Source organism: Sus scrofa, chromosome 6 (genome assembly GCF_000003025.6).
Source record: "Sus scrofa isolate TJ Tabasco breed Duroc chromosome 6, Sscrofa11.1, whole genome shotgun sequence".
Classification (NCBI taxonomy): domain Eukaryota; kingdom Metazoa; phylum Chordata; class Mammalia; order Artiodactyla; family Suidae; genus Sus; species Sus scrofa.
Window position 1 is genome coordinate 163,395,072 of NC_010448.4, and position 18,689 is coordinate 163,413,760.

Genomic DNA, 18,689 nt, shown 5'->3' on the forward strand with positions numbered 1-18,689 from the left:
GTTGTGCCAGGCTCTAAGAACAGTAACACAGCCACTTCGTGCCTTTTTTCGTGACCCCTTTTACAGTGTTCAGGTGATAGATTGACTTCATGTGAAACAGCACATTCTTTGTACAGATAATACAGCTCCACCAGTTCCTATTTCCCAACTGACAATAGAAGTAACATCATGGGATTTATACGTCAGGGAAGAAATTGTTTCATAAGGAGTGAGATTCCAAACATAGGAAGAAAATATTCGTAACATTTGATGCCAAGGACAGACAGTTTTCCATGGTATAAAACGCATAATCTCTAAGGCACCTGAGAGAGCTTATCTATAACATGTACTTACTTTATTGAAGTGGGTTATTTAGTTAACTAAATAAATTTCCGTCTTTGAAAAAGTCAGTATTTTATTTCTAGCAAATAAAAAAAAGTACCATCAAGCCTTCAGAAAGAGTTGTCTTTTCTTCTCTGGTCCCCTGACAACTAGTCTGGTCTTGGTCTATCTTATAGCTTCCTGTCTGTTCTCTCCCTCTTTTTCCTTCAGAACCCGCCGAATTGCCGTACATCTCTATCACTTCAAATACAGACTTTCCCACGTTGTTTTCCACTTTCCAGAAGTGGTTCATCGTCAGTCTAACTTTCTCCTCCTCCTTGAGGACCGCAGCATACGCCGCGGTGGGAAGGGCCTAGAGCCACAGGCGCGGCTCCCTTTCCATTCTGCCACTTGCTGGCTGCATAGTCTTCGGCAAGTCACCTGACTTCAGTGTCTCAGTTTCCGCAATGGCAATTTCAGAGGGCTGTAAGATCTTTTATAAACATGTATAAACATAGATAAAGTACCCAGTGGTTTGGTCCCTCATGTTTAATAACTTTTGTGTGCAAGGTAGGCCCTGTACTGTGGACACTACACATATTCTCTTTGATTTTTAAGACAATGTTGCAAAAATGGAGTTCTCTTGTGGCACAGTGGGTTAAGTATCCAGTGTTGTCACTGTAGCAGTTTGGGTCCCTGCGGTGACATGGGTTCAGTCTCTGGCGGGGGAACTTCCACATGCCGTGAGCATGGCCCAAAACAAACAAACTAACTAAAACAATGCTGCAGAAATGCAGTTAAGGAAGCTGAGACTCTGGACAATTAATTACCCAGGGTCCCTCAGCTTATGAAGGTTGTGTCAGAATTCACTTCCAGATCTGCCTGACTTTATTTTTTTATTTTATTTTGTTGTTGTTGTTGTTGTTGCTATTTCTTGGGCCGCTCCCGCGGCATATGGAGGTTCCCAGGCTAGGGGTTGAATCGGAGCTGTAGCCACCGGCCTACGCCAGAGCCACAGCAACGCGGGATCCGAGCCGCGTCTGCAACCTACACCACAGCTCATGGCAACGCCGGATCATTAACCCACTGAGCAAGCGCAGGGACCGAACCCGCAACCTCATGGTTCCTAGTCGGATTCGTTAACCACTGCGCCACGACGGGAACTCCCAGATCTGCCTGACTTTAGAGGCCAGGCACTCTCAGACTCAGCCACCCTGCACCATCTGGACTCAGCTTTTGCCAGACTGCTCCTGTCTCTCTTCTCTGAGGTACTTTTTGACTCTCACAGACCGTTTTCCTTTTATTGTTTTGTATTGTTTCAGGCAAACAGTGTCACTCTTTGAAGGTCCAGGCCTCAGTGTATTTTCTCGCTCAGAGCCCAGCGTATCCCATAAAGTTCTTAGGAAATACTTGACTTGCGTGGTGCTACCTCTCATTTGGTTTCATCCGTGTTCTAATCTTCTGTATCCTTGTCTCTAGCTCATTTCAGCGGCCTCGTGGCACTGGCCCTTTGGATGATGGCGAATACTGGTCCAACAGGGCAGCCTCTTACAAAGGCAAATCTCACCGACCCATCTTTGAGAACAGCATGGATAAGATGTACAGGAACTTATACAAAAAGGCCTGTGGTTCTGTGTCTCACACACAGGAAAGCTTCTGAGACCCGCCACGGTAAATTGTATGAGTGTCCTTGTCAACTTCTCAATGAAAACATTTGATGTCATCAATATCTGTATTCCTTTTTTTAAAAAAAAAAAACAGGCGGTTCTAATTGAGTGCAGTAGTTAGACCTGAGTAAGTGTATTACTTCAAAGGATAAATGATCATGGGCAAGCTTTCTTTTTCAGTCACAGAAAAGAGAGCAATATGCTAAAAGTCACAGCTCTGCGGCACAATCACAGCCCCTATGCCGATATGAGAGGACACTCTGTCACATCTCTCTCATATCACTAGCTGCCAAGTCCAAGGACAGGCGCTCTCTAGGAATCTTCTGCCTTAATCACCTTGTAATTTTATTTTCATCTCCTTGACTGTTTATCTTATCTAGGATTTGATGATTATTATTAATATTATTATTAACTCCCCTTTCTTGGTCATGAGCCAAAATATATAGTGTACAAAGATGAATTTCCCACTTTTTCCTCCCTCGGAAAAGGCTATTGATATGTCTTAGTTCATAAGATATAGCTTTCTTTTTAAAGTTTCTATAATCATTCACTCCCTCTTCTCTAAAAAGAACTATACCTAAGTTACCTAAAAGCCTAATGGCTAGAAATAGCAGTGGCCTTGTGTGACCCAAAATGTGAATTGCTGATTTTTAAAATAGAATTATTTGCATGATTTTCTTCTAGAGCCATATCTTTTGGTGCAACCAGAATCAGAAAATAGCCTTTGTTAATAAGTATATAGAAACTCAGAAAGAATAAGAGACTTACATTGTAATTTAATCTCTTTAGAGTTTTCATAGGTATCAAATCGCCTAAGAAAGTAGCATCCTTACTTTAAAGGACGCTTGGAACCATAAAAGGGAGTAAAATATTAGAGTGTAACTCTTTGTGCTGGAAAGATCTGTTGGTTGATAAAATTAGCTTCTCTCCTACCCCCTGAACACACCTGTGAGGCCAGTGATGGTTTTGAAGAGATGAAGAAATAAATTACCTCATATTTCCCAGAGAGTGAGTAGAGGAAAAGCAGAGACTAGGAGATGGTAAACTTGGCTTATCAAGAGTTGACTACAAGGTAAGGTTTTCTTAGGAATTCCATCTTTGGTTAGTTTTATAGGGATGATTTTAAAAGGAAAAATTTGAATTGAACTCTTTACATTGAAGTTAACATATAAAACCGAGTGATTTATTTTTGTAGTAGGAGAAAATATATACTTCTTGTTATCTAATAATACGACTTTTTAAGACTTTTTAACGTCATGGTAAGAGTGTTTTATCTGCCGCGACCTGCGATGTATTGCTACATTAGAAAGCACATCAAAGATAGGGGTCAGGTGTCCTAGGCTTTACTCTCTGGTCCTTCGTTCCCTCGGCTGTCAGTGAAGAGGAAGGAGTAGTTCAGCATTTCCTGAATCGTACTCTGTAGACCTCTGTTCTTAGCGATGCCTTTAAGAATATAGATATAAGTATTTCACTGGTCATGTAGGTTTGGGAAAAGTCTATGCACTGCATTCATGCCCCTCAAACTTAGAGAGTTGTGGTGCTGGTGACAAAGGTGCCAGGGGTACTGCTGATGCTTCAACTAGTTGTAAACTGGAGCTGTCCAGTCAGACTAGGACGCTGCCTCTGATCGACACTAGTGTGTTAGAGGCTGCAAGAAATCCTGGCATATACCTGTGTCACTGTAGCATCTATAGCGAGTCTGACACAGAGTAGGTGCTCATTAAACATTTATTGAATTAACCCAGAATTTCCTGAACTAAATCGAGTGCATAACAGTATTTGCTGTTAAGGCTATCTTTTCTCTCCCGTCCTGCTCCCCCAGCTCTCCACACTCCCTCTCCATTGTCATCTGCAGGTTCGTTTGGTCACAGTTGGGGAGACACTGGCCTCCACAACACTGAGCTGCCCTTTGGCTATAGTGGCGCAGTGGTTAACGAATCCGACTAGGAACCATGAGGTTGCGGGTTCGGTCCCTGCTCTTGCTCAGTGGGTTAACGATCCGGCGTTGCCGTGAGCTGTGGTGTAGGTTGCAGACGCGGCTCGGATCCCGCGTTGCTGTGGCTCTGGCGTAGGCCGGTGGCTACAGCTCCGATTCAACCCCTAGCCTGGGAACCTCCATATGCCGCGGGAGCGGCCCAAGAAATAGCAACAACAACAACAACAACAAAAAGACAGAAAGACAAAAAAAAAAAAAAATCCTATGTTCAGCGAAGCTTCGTATTTTTAGCCCCTTTGGTGGAAACTAATGAAAAGTTCCTCCATTTAAAAGTTGCTTCTTGGTGAAAAGAACAAATATGAACTTCCAAGAAAATATTTGCTATCATAGAAAATCTCCTGCGAGAGTAAGTAGCACATAAATTACGTATTGCACCTGTATCTGCCATTGGCTCTGGTCACAAAGATGGGTCTCAAAGGGCCACTTTAGAATGTGGTATTCTGAAAGACATTTTCCTCCTGATTACATTTGGTATCTTTCTGAAATATCAAGTATTATATTTGATATCTGATGACATATGTGATCAGATGCAAAGTTCCACACACGTAGCATTTTGATAAGAGTCTATTTCTGTTCCCTAAGGGACATGGTCTTTACTGCTGTCCCTGTTACTGCGAATTCTTCTATTGTATTATCTTTCACGAGTAAAACACTTAAATCCTAATTGTTGCCTTTTATCATTGAAAGAAGCAGAAAGGTGCAGTCGTTTATTCCTTTAGCCTTTTTAAAATATTCCCTATAATCTAGCAATAGTTTTTAGACTTAGTATGAAATGGATCTTCTTCTTTTTAATGTAATTTTTCCTTTAAATTAAAAAAAAAACACACTGAGAATTTTAGGAAGGAAAACATTAATTCAGCTAAGAAAAAAGATGAATCAGGTGTTCCCATTGTGGCTAAGCATTAACGAACCTGACTAGTATCCATGAGGCCCCACTCAGTGGGTTAAGGATCCAGCATTGCCGTGAGCTGTGGTGTAGGTTGCAGACACAGTTCAGATCTGGCGTTGCTGTGGCTGTGGCTGTAGGCCTGCAGCTGCAGCTCTGATTTGACCCCTAGCCTGGGAACTTCCGTATGCCACAGGTGCGGCCCTTAAAAGACAAAAAAAAAAAAAAAAAAAAAAAAAGAAAGAAAGAAAGAAAGAAAAGAGAAGAAAAAAAAAAAAAAAGGTGAATCCCTGGACTGAGATTGAGTCCTCCCTGGTTTCACTCCTGGTTACATAACCTTGTTTAAGTCGCTTATCTCTCTTGGAGCCCAGTTTCCTAACCTGTTAAGTAATGAAGGGGTTATTTAAAACGGTCTTTTAATGTTCCAGCAGTTTTATAATTGTATAATTGATCAATGTAGAAGATTAAGAAGTTCTAGGCAGCAGAGTTGTGTTGTGATTTCAAAGATTAAACCCTTGGTTAAAAATCTGGACCAAATAGAAAGTGCTCATTATTGTGCTCACTTTCTCATAACAGCTTTGTTGCGATAACTCACATGCTGTAAGGTTCATCCTTAAGTACGCAATGAGTGGGTTTTGGTGTATTCATAGAGTCGTGCAACCATAACAAGCTGATTATAAAATATTTCATCACTCCAAAAAGAAATCCTGTTCCCATTAGCAATCAGTCCTCATTCCCTTCTCCCCTAGGCTCCTGGCAACCACTGATCTGCTTTTGTTTCTGGGTCTATTCAGGACATTTAACATACAAGGGATCGTATAATATTTGACCTTTGTGTCTGGCTTCTTTCACTTAGCATAATGTTTTCAGGGCTCGTCCATGTTGTAACACATACCAGTACTTCATTTATTATCAAAAAATAATCCACTGTATGGATATATCACATTTTGTTTATCCATTCAGTTAATGGTCACTTTCATTTTTTCCACTTTGGGGATCTTATGAAGAATGCTGGTACGAGGGACATCTGTGTACAGGGTTTTGTGAGGCCATTCCTTTCTTATTTCTCTTGGGGATACACCTAGGAATGGAATTGTTGGGTCATGTGGAAACTCTACGTTTAATATTTTGAAGAACTGCCAAGCTATTTTCCAAAGTGACTCAACCATTTCATAATCGTTATGTTAATTCATATCTTACCTAGGCTATTAGGCTAGTTACACATTCAAGCATGCATTCATCCATTTATCACATACTTACTGAGTGTTAGATGTAGAGTATACAATTTTTAAATGTATCTTCCCACAAGCATGAAGAGTCTACTGAGGGAGACAAACATTTATAGTGGTTTGGTAACTTCTGTGATGGGAGAATGCAAGAATGGGGATAGGGCATGCTAGCCTCATGCAGCAGAACTTGCAAAAGCATGAACATGGGAGCGAGCATGATTGCTCAGGCAACCCCAAGTGCTTTAGCTGGAGATGGCGTGCAAGGATGCAGGTGCTTTGGTGGGATGTAATGAGTGCAGTAAGAGGACCACAAAGGGAACGGCAGGCCCCAGGAGCCTTGGAGGAGGTAGCCTTTGAGCTGGACATTGAAAGACGCGAAGGACTTTTGAGACCAGGAAATCAGGTAGAATAAACTAAATATTGATCAGCTTTTATAAGAGTGGAGGTGGGATTGAGGAAAAGTAATCAGTGAAAAATAAAGATCTAGAACTTATGAGAACTCAAGAATAGAAAATGCATTTTTGAAGTCCGATCAAAATAATAAAGTCAGATCAAAACAAACAAAAGTTCTCTGTTGTTCTTGTCCTGACTTGCCTGTGCCCTGAGATGACTGGATCCCAGGCCATTGTGCTTTTTGCTTATTAGTGAGGCCCTAGTGGTGACAAATGAATTTGAGGGCCACCTTTTAGAAATTAAAAAGATATTCTCCTCCCAGTCCCAGATTTTCTAACTAGCTAGAAAATTAGGTACAAAATGAAGTGAGAGAAAACTCACCGTTTTTGTTATTGAGTTATGAAAGTATTATTTATCTCTGAATAATATACTTTAATTGTGTAATGTTCCTTAGGCAACAAGAACTTGTGACTTTTCATCCATTTAACAAATGTTACTGGAAGTCTACTCTCTTTCAAGCCATCAGCAAGGCACTGAGTGACATCCAGAAATAAACAAAAATCTGACCTAAGTGGGGTTTTTTTGGCGGGGGGGGGGGCTGACATTTACCTATTACAGTGAGAGAAGTACTATAATAGATGATAGAAATGCTATAAGGACAAGAAGCAAGTCCTAATTAGTTCTTAGAGAGAGGGAAGCTAATTGAGATTAGTTGATATTCTGTCTAGCTGACCTAGATAGCATAAGCCTTAGAAAATCACTTATTAGGATTTGTAAAAGTAGGAGGGAAATAGCCCAACCCAGACAGCTAGAGCTTAGATACTGCCAACCTACTTTTTTCTCTAAAGGTTAGGAATATTAAGAAGCCCTTAATTTCTTTACCAAACTACAAGAAAAAAAGTTGTGTTTTAATATATTCAAGAAAGTACATTTTGCTGTATGTCTATAGATCAGCTCCAGAAAAGCACTAAGCATGAGTTAGCAAGATACTTCATCCTGAATGTCAGGAGCTTACCTTGCCTATTGATGGAGGGTCAAAGAGCTATGATACAATATCTATGGATTTCCTCGTTTTCACTCTGTTATGCTCTGTGTAGGCTCTTCTAGAACAGGTGTATTTCTTTACCTTTTCTGTATTCGCAGCGTCACAATCTGTGCTATCTTTATTACAGCACTTGATAAGTGGAAGCGTTGATGGCTTTTTTATGTGTCTTTTTCTACTGGTCTAGGACAAGTTTGCATCTAGAGCACACAGTAGATGTACAATGTTTGTTGAATGATTGCAAGAAAGGAACAATACATGGAGGGCCACTAAAAACAATGCAGTTCGGCTTACCTCTGTTTGAATATAAGACATAAAAAATACCTGACGACACTGTGGTGATCAGCTAGTTGGCCTACACCTGTAGCCAAGAGAGAAAAAAATGAAAATATGAGAGAAAAATCTTAGTTGTACCATGGTTCTCAGGAAGAAATAAATGGTTCCTCAGTTGAAAGAATTTGTATTTCTATAATGAAATCGCTTTTTCAAAAGAGTTCTCATCTATGCAGCTTTGGGCTGGTTCTGCTTTTACACAAGCAGGAGACGAGGGGGAACCGGAACAATAACGAGGAAGTCCAGCAACTTCAGCTGAATTGGGAGCTGTGTATCCCATCTTACTGACAAAGACCAAGGAACAAGAATGGGGATGAGGATCCTGCAGAACACTTCAAGCGCCAGGGGAAGCTCAGTGACAATGTGGAAGCCCCCTGTGTTGGATTTTGTCAATATTAGGTTAAAAGTTCACTGCTCATGAGTCGATCAAGATGCTCGGGTGGGACAGTGGAGCTGACTTCCTCCCACAAACATATCAAAAACTCATCTACGTATGGAACAATTCTCACCAAAAACTAACTGGAAACTGGCAGAGAGGCCCCTGTACAACCAAGTCTGAAAGAAAGACCCATGGGGAATTGGATTGGAAGGAAAGAGAAGGGATCAGATCAGGACCTGTGCCCCTGGGAGGACACTCAGGGGAAAGGGGGAGAATACAGAGACAGAGATTCCCCCCGGGGGGTGAGCAGATGGAGGCACATATTGGGCACCTAGAGCTCCCTGGCTGGTTGGAGGGCTGATGGGACTATCAGGATTGTGTGAAGCCTGGACTCTGCTTGGAAGGACCATGTGTTCTTGCTTACTCCCCAAACCGAGTGGAGAGAGTGACTGAAACAGTGCAAGTGGCTGACTCGTTTCCCACAACTGCCCTGGCGGGCACCCAGCTTGAGTGAGCAAATGCTCCGGCCCCACTTCACATCGCAGCTCCACACTAGAGCAAGGGCTGCTATAACCAAGGAAAGAGCTCAGCCTTGAGACACAGAGGCAGCTCAGACTGGAGGCAGCATCTGAGTGGGACCCTTGCACAGGCAGCATATCAGAAGCAGCCCTGAAATCTGTCAGCATCTGGCCAGCCACAGCTCGTGCCCTGACACACACCCAGGGCACACATGGCCCTGCCTGCTCTGCAGGGCAGCCCCGCATTAGGGTGGGGTGGCAGAGACCGAGGGGAAGCATCAATTATAAGGGACGAAGGAGACTCAGACCTGAGATGGTGTCAAGCAGAGCAGGGCTAACCATTACTGGTGCTTGTACAGTAATGCTTGCACATCCGAAATAGCCCTGACCTCTGTCTATAGCTGGGCTATCACAGTTTGAGCCTGTCACACGTAGAGAGCCTGCATGGGCCCCTCTTGCTCCAGTTCTGCTCTGCTCTGCGGCAAGAGTGCCAGCGCTGGAAGGGGGAGAGTTCACATTTAAGGGGAATAGAGCCAGCTTGGACTTGACCCTCAGGGCTCCTGCCCTAGCAACTTGGGACCTGGTGCTGCCCCAAGTACAGTGTTGATGGCTGCTGAACAGAGGGAGAGCCCCAGCTTACACTTGGCTTCAGCACTAGCTCCTCCTCCTCCAGTCCCACCTGCTATTAAGGTGATAGCTGCCGGCACACCCTAGAGAAAGATGTGACTTGTGTTCATGTCAAATCCAGCTGTCCCACCAAAGCCACTGGGGATACTACAAAGCTGGAGGTATCATGCTTCTTGATTTCAAACTACTATAAAACTACAGGAATTAAAATAGCATGCACAAAAACAGACACATAGATCAATGGAACAGAATAGAGAGCCCAGAAGTAGACAAACACACATGGACAATCTATGACAAAGGAAACAAGAATATGGAATAAAGACTGTCTCTTCAATAAAAAGTGCTGGGAAAACTAGACAGCTACAGCTACATGTAAAAGAATGAGATTAGAACATTCCCTCATGCTATATACAAAATAAACTCAAATCGGATTAAAGACCTAAAAAGACCTGAAATCATAAAACTCCTAGCAGAGAACATAGGCAGAACACCCTTTAACATAAATCGTAGCAGTAATTGTTTGGATCTGTTTCCAAAGGCAAAAGAAGTAAAGGCAAAAATAAATGGGACCTCATTAAACTTAAAAGCTCTTGCACAGCAAAGGAAACTATCCATAAAAGAAAAAGACAGCCTACTTACTGAATAGAAAATACTTGCGAATGTCTGATAAGGGGGCGATATCCGATATACATATAAACAACTCATAGAGCTCAACATAAAAAAAAAATAAATGTGCAGAAGACCTGAATAGACATTTTTTTCAGAGAGGCCGCACCGATAGCTAACAGGCACAGAAAAATACCCTCAGCATGCTGATCATCTGGGAAATGCAAATCAGAGCCACAGTGAGATACCATCTCACACCTGTCAGAAGGGCTATCATCAAAAAGTCTATGAAAAAAGAATCTTGGCGAGGGTGTGGAGAAAAGGGAACGAACCCCTGTGCTCTGTCGGTGGGGATGTAAACTGGTGCAACCACTGTGGAAACAGTATGGAGGGATCTCAAAAACCCTAAAAAAAGCACTATCATATGATTCAGCAATTTTACGCCTGCATATGTCCACAGAAGACCAAACACTACTTTGAAAAGATATATGCATCTCAGTGTTCACAGCAGCATTATTTCCAATAGACAAGATATGGAAACAACCTAAATGTCTGTCGACTGATGAATGAATAGTAGACTACAATGGAATATTAGTCATAAAAAAGAATGACATTCTGCCATTTGCACCCGAGTGGATGGACCTCAGGAGCAGCATACTTAGTGAAGTAAGTCAGAGAAAGAAAAACGTTCTATGTTATCACTCATATGTGGAATCTAAAAAATAAAGGAATGTATGTAACAAAACAAATACAGAGAACAAACTAGTGGTTACCAGTGGGAATGGAGAGGGCCAGACAGAGGTAGGAGATCAAGAGGTGCAACGACTATGTATAAAATAGATAAGCAACAAGGATACACTGTACAACACGGGGTTAAAGCCACTGTTTTGTATAATCCATAAAAATCTTGAATTGCTGTGTTGTACACCTGATACGAAGAGAATATTGTAAATCGACTATACTTCAATATAAATAGAGTTTACTGCTGTTTGAAAAAATAGAGTACTCCTATATTAAGATAAAAGAGGCCTCATAATATGATGACCTGCCTGCCTTGTGTTTGTCTGTTACTTGGCTAACCAGTAACATACAGTGTTCAGGTGACTATCCAGCTGCTGAACTGCTACTGCAAGGGGCGATACGTATAGGGTTAGGCACTGGGCCAAGGAAGCAGTTGCCTGTGATGATTTTGCGCACCTTATATTCCAGCGGAGTTGAAATTCTTTCCATGAGATGCAAATTCCTTTGCTCCCAAGAAGAGCCTTACATACATCATGAGTCAAAGAAAGTCACTGCAAAAATACACAAAGCACAGAAGAAGACAGCAAGAAAGGAATAGAGGGGAAAATTAACTATGAAACAGAAAACCAAAAAAAAAAAATTGGCAAAAGTAAATCCTTTCCTATCAATGATTACCTTAAATGTAAATGAATTAAACTTTCCAATCAAAAGGCATAAAGTGGCTGAATGAATAAGAAAGCAAGATCCAACTATATGCCACCTACAAGAGATTCACTTTATATTGAGGACACACAGGCTAAAAGTGAAGGAATGGAAAAACACTATTGCATGCAAATATTAAACAAGAGTGCATAGAGGCCTGTGTTCATATCAGAAAAAGTAGACTTTAAATCTATCACAAGCATTACTACACTTCTGTTGCAGTATAAGTTTACAGAAGCTTAGCTTTCTGAGTTAATATAATTCAGAAACAAAGTGAGAGAAAATCTTTAATACCTTGAACACATAATAGAGTTTAGAATAAGTATGTCCTATTAGAGGCTTCCTTTTATCAGTGAACCCATTCTTCACTGGAGTTTTTGTTTGTGTGTTTGGTTTTTTTTTTTTTTTTGTAAAATTGATGATATATGCAAACAAAATATTGAAGAAGGATTTATGTACATATGTCTTCAGAAAGTTCTATTTCCGGAGATTGACAACAATATTACATGGTAGAAAAAGCACTTTTTCACAACTTTTCTGAACCTCACTTTTTTAACCTCTGAAATCAAATATTAATAAACATCGCCCTCCATTCCTCATAGAAGTATTAGAATTAAGTAGGAAAATAAATGTGGACATTCTTTGACATATGACACTATTCTAATTACTTTTTGAAGTGATCTGGAAGAAGAAATTTGCGACTTGTAAAATACTCCATCTGGCAGAATAGCAATATTGTTGGTTGTAGAGGGTTTTTGTTTGTTTGTTTTGGCTTTTTTTTTTTTTTTTTTGTCTTTTTGCCATTTCTTGGGCCACTCCCGCGGCATATGGAGATTCCCAGGCTAGGGGTCTAATCGGAGCTGTAGCTGCCAGCCTATGCCAGAGCCACAGCAACGCGGGATCTGAGCCCCGTCTGTGACCTACACCACAGCTCACAGCAACGCCAGATCGTTAACCCACTGAGCAAGGGCAGGGATTGAACCCGCAACCTCATGATTCCCAGTCAGATTCATTAACCACTGCGCCACAGCAGGAACTCCTGTTTTGGCTTTTTAAGGCTGCACCTGCGGCATATGGAGGTTCCCAGGTTAGGGGTCAAATCGGAGGTACAACTGCAGGCCTACACCACAGCCACAGCAATGAAGGATCCGAGCTGCATCTGAGCCCTACACCACAGCTCACTGCAGTGCCAGATCCTTAACCCATTGAGTGAGGTCAGGGATTGAACCCACAATCTCATGGTTCCTAGTCAGATTCATTTCCACTGCGCCACTACGGGAACTCTGTGTTGGTTGTAGAGTTGAACAGACCTTTCTTTCTCTGTGTTCCCTTGGCTCTGTGTTAATGTTTCTGAACTTGTTTTCTCACTTGTAAAATGGAAGATATTTTCATAGGGTTTTTGTGATCATTTGAAAAGTTAATGCAATTTAAATGAACACATATCATTTGGTCTAGCTATTCTATTCCTATTATTTATCCAAAAGAAATGAAATCATGCATCCAAAGACATGTATACAAATGTCATACCAGTGTTATTTGTAATAGCCAAAATTAGCAGTAGCCCAAATGTCCATCAACTTGTGAGTAGGTAAACAAATTGTGGTATATCCATTCAATGGAATACTACTCAGCAATATAAAGGAATAATGTTGATAATGTTGATACGTGTTATAATGTAGGTGAATTTCATCATAATTATGCTGAGTGAAGCCAGTCAAAAATAGAGTACATACTGTATGATACTATTTATGTAAAACTTCAGAAATTGCAATCTGAAGTATTATAATAGAAAGAAGATCTGTGGTTGTGAGGGATGGGGTGAGAGGTGTGGAGAGGAAGAAGGGTGGGATTGAAAAAGGTGGTAAAGATTCTTTTAATGGCACTGGGTATGTTCATTATCTTGATTGAGGTGAGGATTTCCCAGGTGAACATATGTCAAAATTCATCAAATTGTATAATTTAAATATTTAAAGTTTGTTGTGTGTCAATTATATTTCAATTGAGCTGTTGAAAATAAAGACAATAAAATATAGTAGAGAAAAGCATTAATTCATGTGGAACACCTCACACAGTGCATGATGCTTAATAAAGCAAAACTGTAATAACTAAAATTCCAAGTCATTATAATAAGTAGTGTTCTGAAAGATCCTGAGGATCTGATAAGGGGAAAATGAGATAAATGTAACAATTTTCAAAATTACTTTAAGACATGAGACTAAATTACTCTGATTTCTTTGATATGGCTCTGAAAATGACTGGTTATTTAATTTATGTAAGTTGTATAGTATTATGAGAAAAGTCTTCTATACCTGGGTTTGTATTCTGTATCGTGGTGCTATCTGAAGATATTAGACCTTACTTTTTGTTTATAAAATGGGAATGATATCTACCTAGGATGGTTACTGTGAAGCATGTATTAGGTAAGTGATGCTGAGTGACGAGCATTGTACCCGACATACAGTAGAGGCTTCAAATTGGTTTAATACCTTTTCCCTTTCATTAGCTTCATCATTTTGTGCCTAAATCTACCCAGGCATGGACAGCTCCCTTATCATCCATTATTTCTTTTATTTAAAATTCTGTTAACCTTGCAGATAGACGTTTTACATAGATTTCACAAGTGAAACTAAACACATGACTTTAGTCTTTGGGAATATTTTCCGCTTAAACTTTATATGTGACTTCTCTTATTTTTTAAGGTATTATTTTTTAAATAAAAATAAATTTAGTTTGAGGGTGTGTCCTGTAAACAAGTTTTGATCCTAGGAAGTTTATTTCATCCTTTGTTTATTGTGGATTTAGCACAATTATGTTTTGTAAATTAACCATATTCTTTGATTTAGGGGGATATTAGAGGTAGAAGTTAGAGTAAATTACCCCAATTCAATAGAAAAAACCCTGGATCGTCTTAGCCAGATGAACATCCCTGTAGGTCCCAAGCATTTGTAATGAATATGATTGAGCAATCATCTTTTTCTGAAAACCCTCCTGTATGACACTAGTCACAGAAGTATATGTATGTGTGTGTGTGTGTGTGTGCATGCACTTCCATACATACCCACATGCACACAAAACATTTTTAAGTAGACCCATCTCAAGTTCACCAGGTGATTCTTTAGAGGTTTTAAATTAAAAAAATTAATTATAAAGATTTCCTTTAGTGCTATCAACCTAAAATACAAATAAAATAAAAATTAAAATGTATTTGTATATTTTTGGAAATTGTTGACCAGTGAGTGTTATATTTTAGCTATTGCATCTTATAATATGCATATGAATTATTCTCTGTTCAAAAAAAATAGCCTAGTGGTTAAATACATAGCCTCTGGAGCCACACTGCTAGATTCCAATCCTACTTCAACCATTTAATAACTGTGTGACCTTACACAAAATTACCTGATTCCTTTGTGTCTCGGTTTTCTCATCTGTAAAATGAAGATACTAATCTCATGAGGTCATTATGAATGTTAAATCAGTTAACAAACAATGCCTTGCACAGGGTAAGGGCTCTATCAATGGTATTATTTGCTACTGTTTTTATTGTTCCTGATGTGTACCTGACTGATTATCAATTGGACTCCTCTGAAACATGTATATTTTCTGAAACGATGATTTAGTATAGCTGCCTTTCCCCCCGTTTGTAATAATATTCTGTTGCTAAATAAAAAATTGTATTTAAAAGGAATCTGCCACTCAACAAGGACATATTAAAAATGTTTTGCATTATCCTGAAGGACAGAAAAAAACGTGCTATCCTAACTCTCCTTCGTGGCCCAGCAGCTGTTCACTTATGATACATTCCTACAATGATGCCGCATAAAGAATGTGTTTTGGCATAGAAACGGCATAATTTGGAGAGGTTTTTGTTGATAATCTTAAAAACAGCAAACTAATTTCAGTTCCACTGGAAACCCACGGGGGTAATTGTTGTTGCCAAATGAGAGAAAAGTTGCCAACTTTTGAATGGGAAAGTATTTTCAAGTGTTTATGTTGGGAAAATGGAAGAAAAAGAACATTTGACTTTAGCGAATTTTTATCTACCAAACATTTAAAGTCTTGGAAAAACTATTTCCACTAAACTTTTATGATAAATAATAACTTGTGTGTTATATAGCCCATTGCTATTTTTAAGCATTTTTACCTAAGTTATTTTATTGTATTTCTCCATAATATGTTCAAAAATTAGGTTGGGCAGAGGTTATAATCTACACATCTACAAAGGAGAAAACAATTTTGGGTTAAGTGTCTCTTGCAGTTCACACAATAGGAGTATACATGGCTGAATGAGGACTTAAACCCAGATATTGGTATTTTCTTATAAATATCCTATAGCCCTCTTTCCTACCATGGCTTGATTTTCCATAAGTATTGGATTTAATATTTGATTTTAAGAGATGATACTTGATTCCCAGTGATTGATCACTTCTGTATTTGGAAGAGGCTTATTTACTGTTACTGAGGTTTTTTGTTTTTTGTTTTTTGTTTTTTGGCTTTTTAGGGCCGCACTCACCGTGTATGGAGGTTCCCAGGTCCAGTCAGAGCTACAGCTGCCAGCCTGCATCACAGGAACCCCAGATCCGAGCGGCGTCTGCCACCTACACCAGAGCTCATGGCACCATGAGATCCTTAACCCACTGAGTGGGGCCAGGGATCGAACCCACAACCTCACGATTCCTAGTCAGATTGTTTCCCCTGCGGCACTCCTATTGCTATTCAGATTTTTAAACTTTGTTTGTGAATAGCTCCAACCATTTGTTTTTTTCAGGATCCCTGCTCTGTCCCCACCTGTTGGCCAGTTCACCTATTTTATTAACACACCTCCACCCCGCCGAACAGCGTGGGAAATTAAACTGGCCAGCTTATAACTTCTTAGCAACTCTACTAGAAAGGGTTAAAGAGTTCCATGGGCTTTAAAGGATTCAGTGATCTAGCTACCACAAATTATTGGAAATTCTCATAATTTGGAAGTACCTTTTCCTTAGGTATAGGGTGCAGAAGAGGAGTATCTGAGACATAGCCGATATTCATCTCATTAGCGGAATACGCGTGACCATGCAGCATCCGTGTCTACAGCTGGTAGAGCTTTTGTTTGTGTTCCAGTTTAGTATTTCCAAATCCTTGCTGGTCAGAATCACTCAGGCAGCAGTTTTAAAAATAGTTTCCTCATCTCAATCTCTGGAGATCCTTATGCAGTAAATTTGACTTGTTTAAAGAGCCTTTAAGAGGTGTTTGTTTTTTTTTTTAAATGGTTGGCTCTTTTAGGATTTATTGAAGTATAGTTGATTTACAGTGTTGTGTGACTTGCTGCTGGACAGCCACGTGATTCAGTTGTGTATATACACACATTCTTTTTCAAAGTCTTTTCCGTTATGCTTTATCACAGGATACTGAATGTAGTTCCCTGGGCTATACAGTAGGACCTCGTTGTTCGTCCATCCCTAACACGTATTTAAGACTTTCTAAGAGCCTCTCTAGCTTTGTTGTGATGTTTGGCCAGGTTGGTGAACCATGGGTCTATCACCTCTTCACGGCTTCCTCTGTATTGAGGAAAATGAAAGTCTTTTTCAGGCGGATTTGATTTTCTCCTTCTTTAAAACATGGCCATTTTGTTAACCTCTTAATCATCGGAATGTTTTTGTGCTGTAGGCACAAAACACCTTGGGCTCTGAGAAGGACAATGGATGGCTCTTGATTTCCATGTAAATTGCATACTTGGAGGTTATCCATGGCTCATCTTCAGATACTAGGTTTTTTATTCCTTCATCTAATCAGTTAACAAGCTCATATATTTACTTATGCATTCATTAAGCAAACATCAAGTGCCTGTTAGGAACCAAATATTGTGAATGGCATTGGGCACATATAAAATAAGACACACCCTGACCTCTGACAAATGCATTATAGTACAGTGTGTTGTAACATGTTAAGTGTTTTGTGGATATGCATACGATATGCGTAAGTGACTGAAGGAGGTGTTTGGGTAGGTATTTTAGGAGCATGGAAGGGGAAGCAACCACGTCTTTAATGAGTGAAGGAAGACGTCACAAAGGAACCAGCCGCTCCTCTTGACGCTGGTGGATGACGATGTCAGAAGAGGAGAGGCAGAGCCTCGCGGACCCGAAAGAGGCCCAGCATCTTCAGAGCCCTGCAAGTCCGGTTGGGGCACGAGGGTATGTGGTGAGACTGCGGCCCGAAATGAGGGTGAAATGCATGTTGCAATTATATCAAGGCCCCTCTTCATATGCCTTATCGCAGAATTTGAATCCTGTCCTCGTACCAAAGTAATAGTAATCATCATAGGGGCTCAAGTAATTCCATTCCATTCTCGTAGTGCCATTAGCTGATATATTTGACATCCCAAAGTTCATCTGGAAGGTCTTTACCAAAGGTGAGAGTTTCGCAGCTCGTGTTTCTCTAGCCATTTTTCGTCTTTCAGCGCATTTATTGAGCACTTGTGTGTCCAAAACTTTGGATGACATAAAAAACTATACACTTCTTAAATGTTCTCACTGAATTTTCAGTCTAACTTATCAGATGACATAAATTCTTGAAAAGACCACAGTAAACTGAGACGGGAATCTGAAATGGCTGAAGTGTCCACGAATAATAAGGGTTCAGAAGAGAGAGAGAATTAGTCATTTATCGAAAAAGCTTTCGTGAGTACAGAGAAGGGACACGGTTCCGTCTGCAGCATGGGTTGGATTGGAAGTGGTGGGAATGGAGAAAAAGTACCTTAAGTGGGAAAAAACTGAGCCGTGGTAAGAAGGTGTGGAAATAAGGGCTCTAACAACGTGTGTTTGGGGACAGAAAGTTGATCACTTGCCTGGAGCTGGAGTTTCCTGTAGAGAAGCACCGACCATAAATAAATAACTGCTTCGAAATGAAATGAAACCTTCAGAAACCCTCGTAAGAAAGGCTATTCCTGAATTGACTCGATCCGTCTTAAAGATCTCACATAAACCTCGAACCTCAGCTGAACTTTAAAGAAATACATATTTCGTAACAGAAGAGTATTTCCTGGCATTAAGATACTTTCAAACACTACAACCATTGCCAGAGATGTTCCAGCTTAAACTCAAGCTGTTTAAATGCATGGGAAAGAGCTGTAGATAGCTTTTTATGTTTGGTTTGGACTTTTTTTTTTCCCCCGAGGAAAGAAAGAGGAAAGTGTACCCATTGGTCCTGTGTACGAAAGAGCACAATTGTCACATCTTCCTGCGCTAGTGATCTGTGTTTCATCCATTGTTTGACCATAACCAGCGAACCTTAA

The 18,689-nt window shown here is 40.2% G+C and overlaps 1 protein-coding gene across 3 annotated transcripts in view; it reads left to right on the forward strand.

Annotated features, from left to right (window-relative positions):
* SPATA6 (spermatogenesis associated 6) overlaps positions 1–15,103 on the forward strand; it is a 131,221-nt gene extending 116,118 nt beyond the window's left edge. For 2 of the 3 annotated variants that reach the window (XM_021093282.1, XM_021093283.1), the window contains one exon: positions 1,780–15,103. In XM_021093282.1, the coding sequence (XP_020948941.1) occupies positions 1,780–1,960 (181 nt within the window). In that variant the 3' untranslated portion in view covers positions 1,961–15,103. The remainder of the gene's footprint in view (positions 1–1,779) is intronic. The other variant, NM_001177917.1, reaches the window with a different exon arrangement.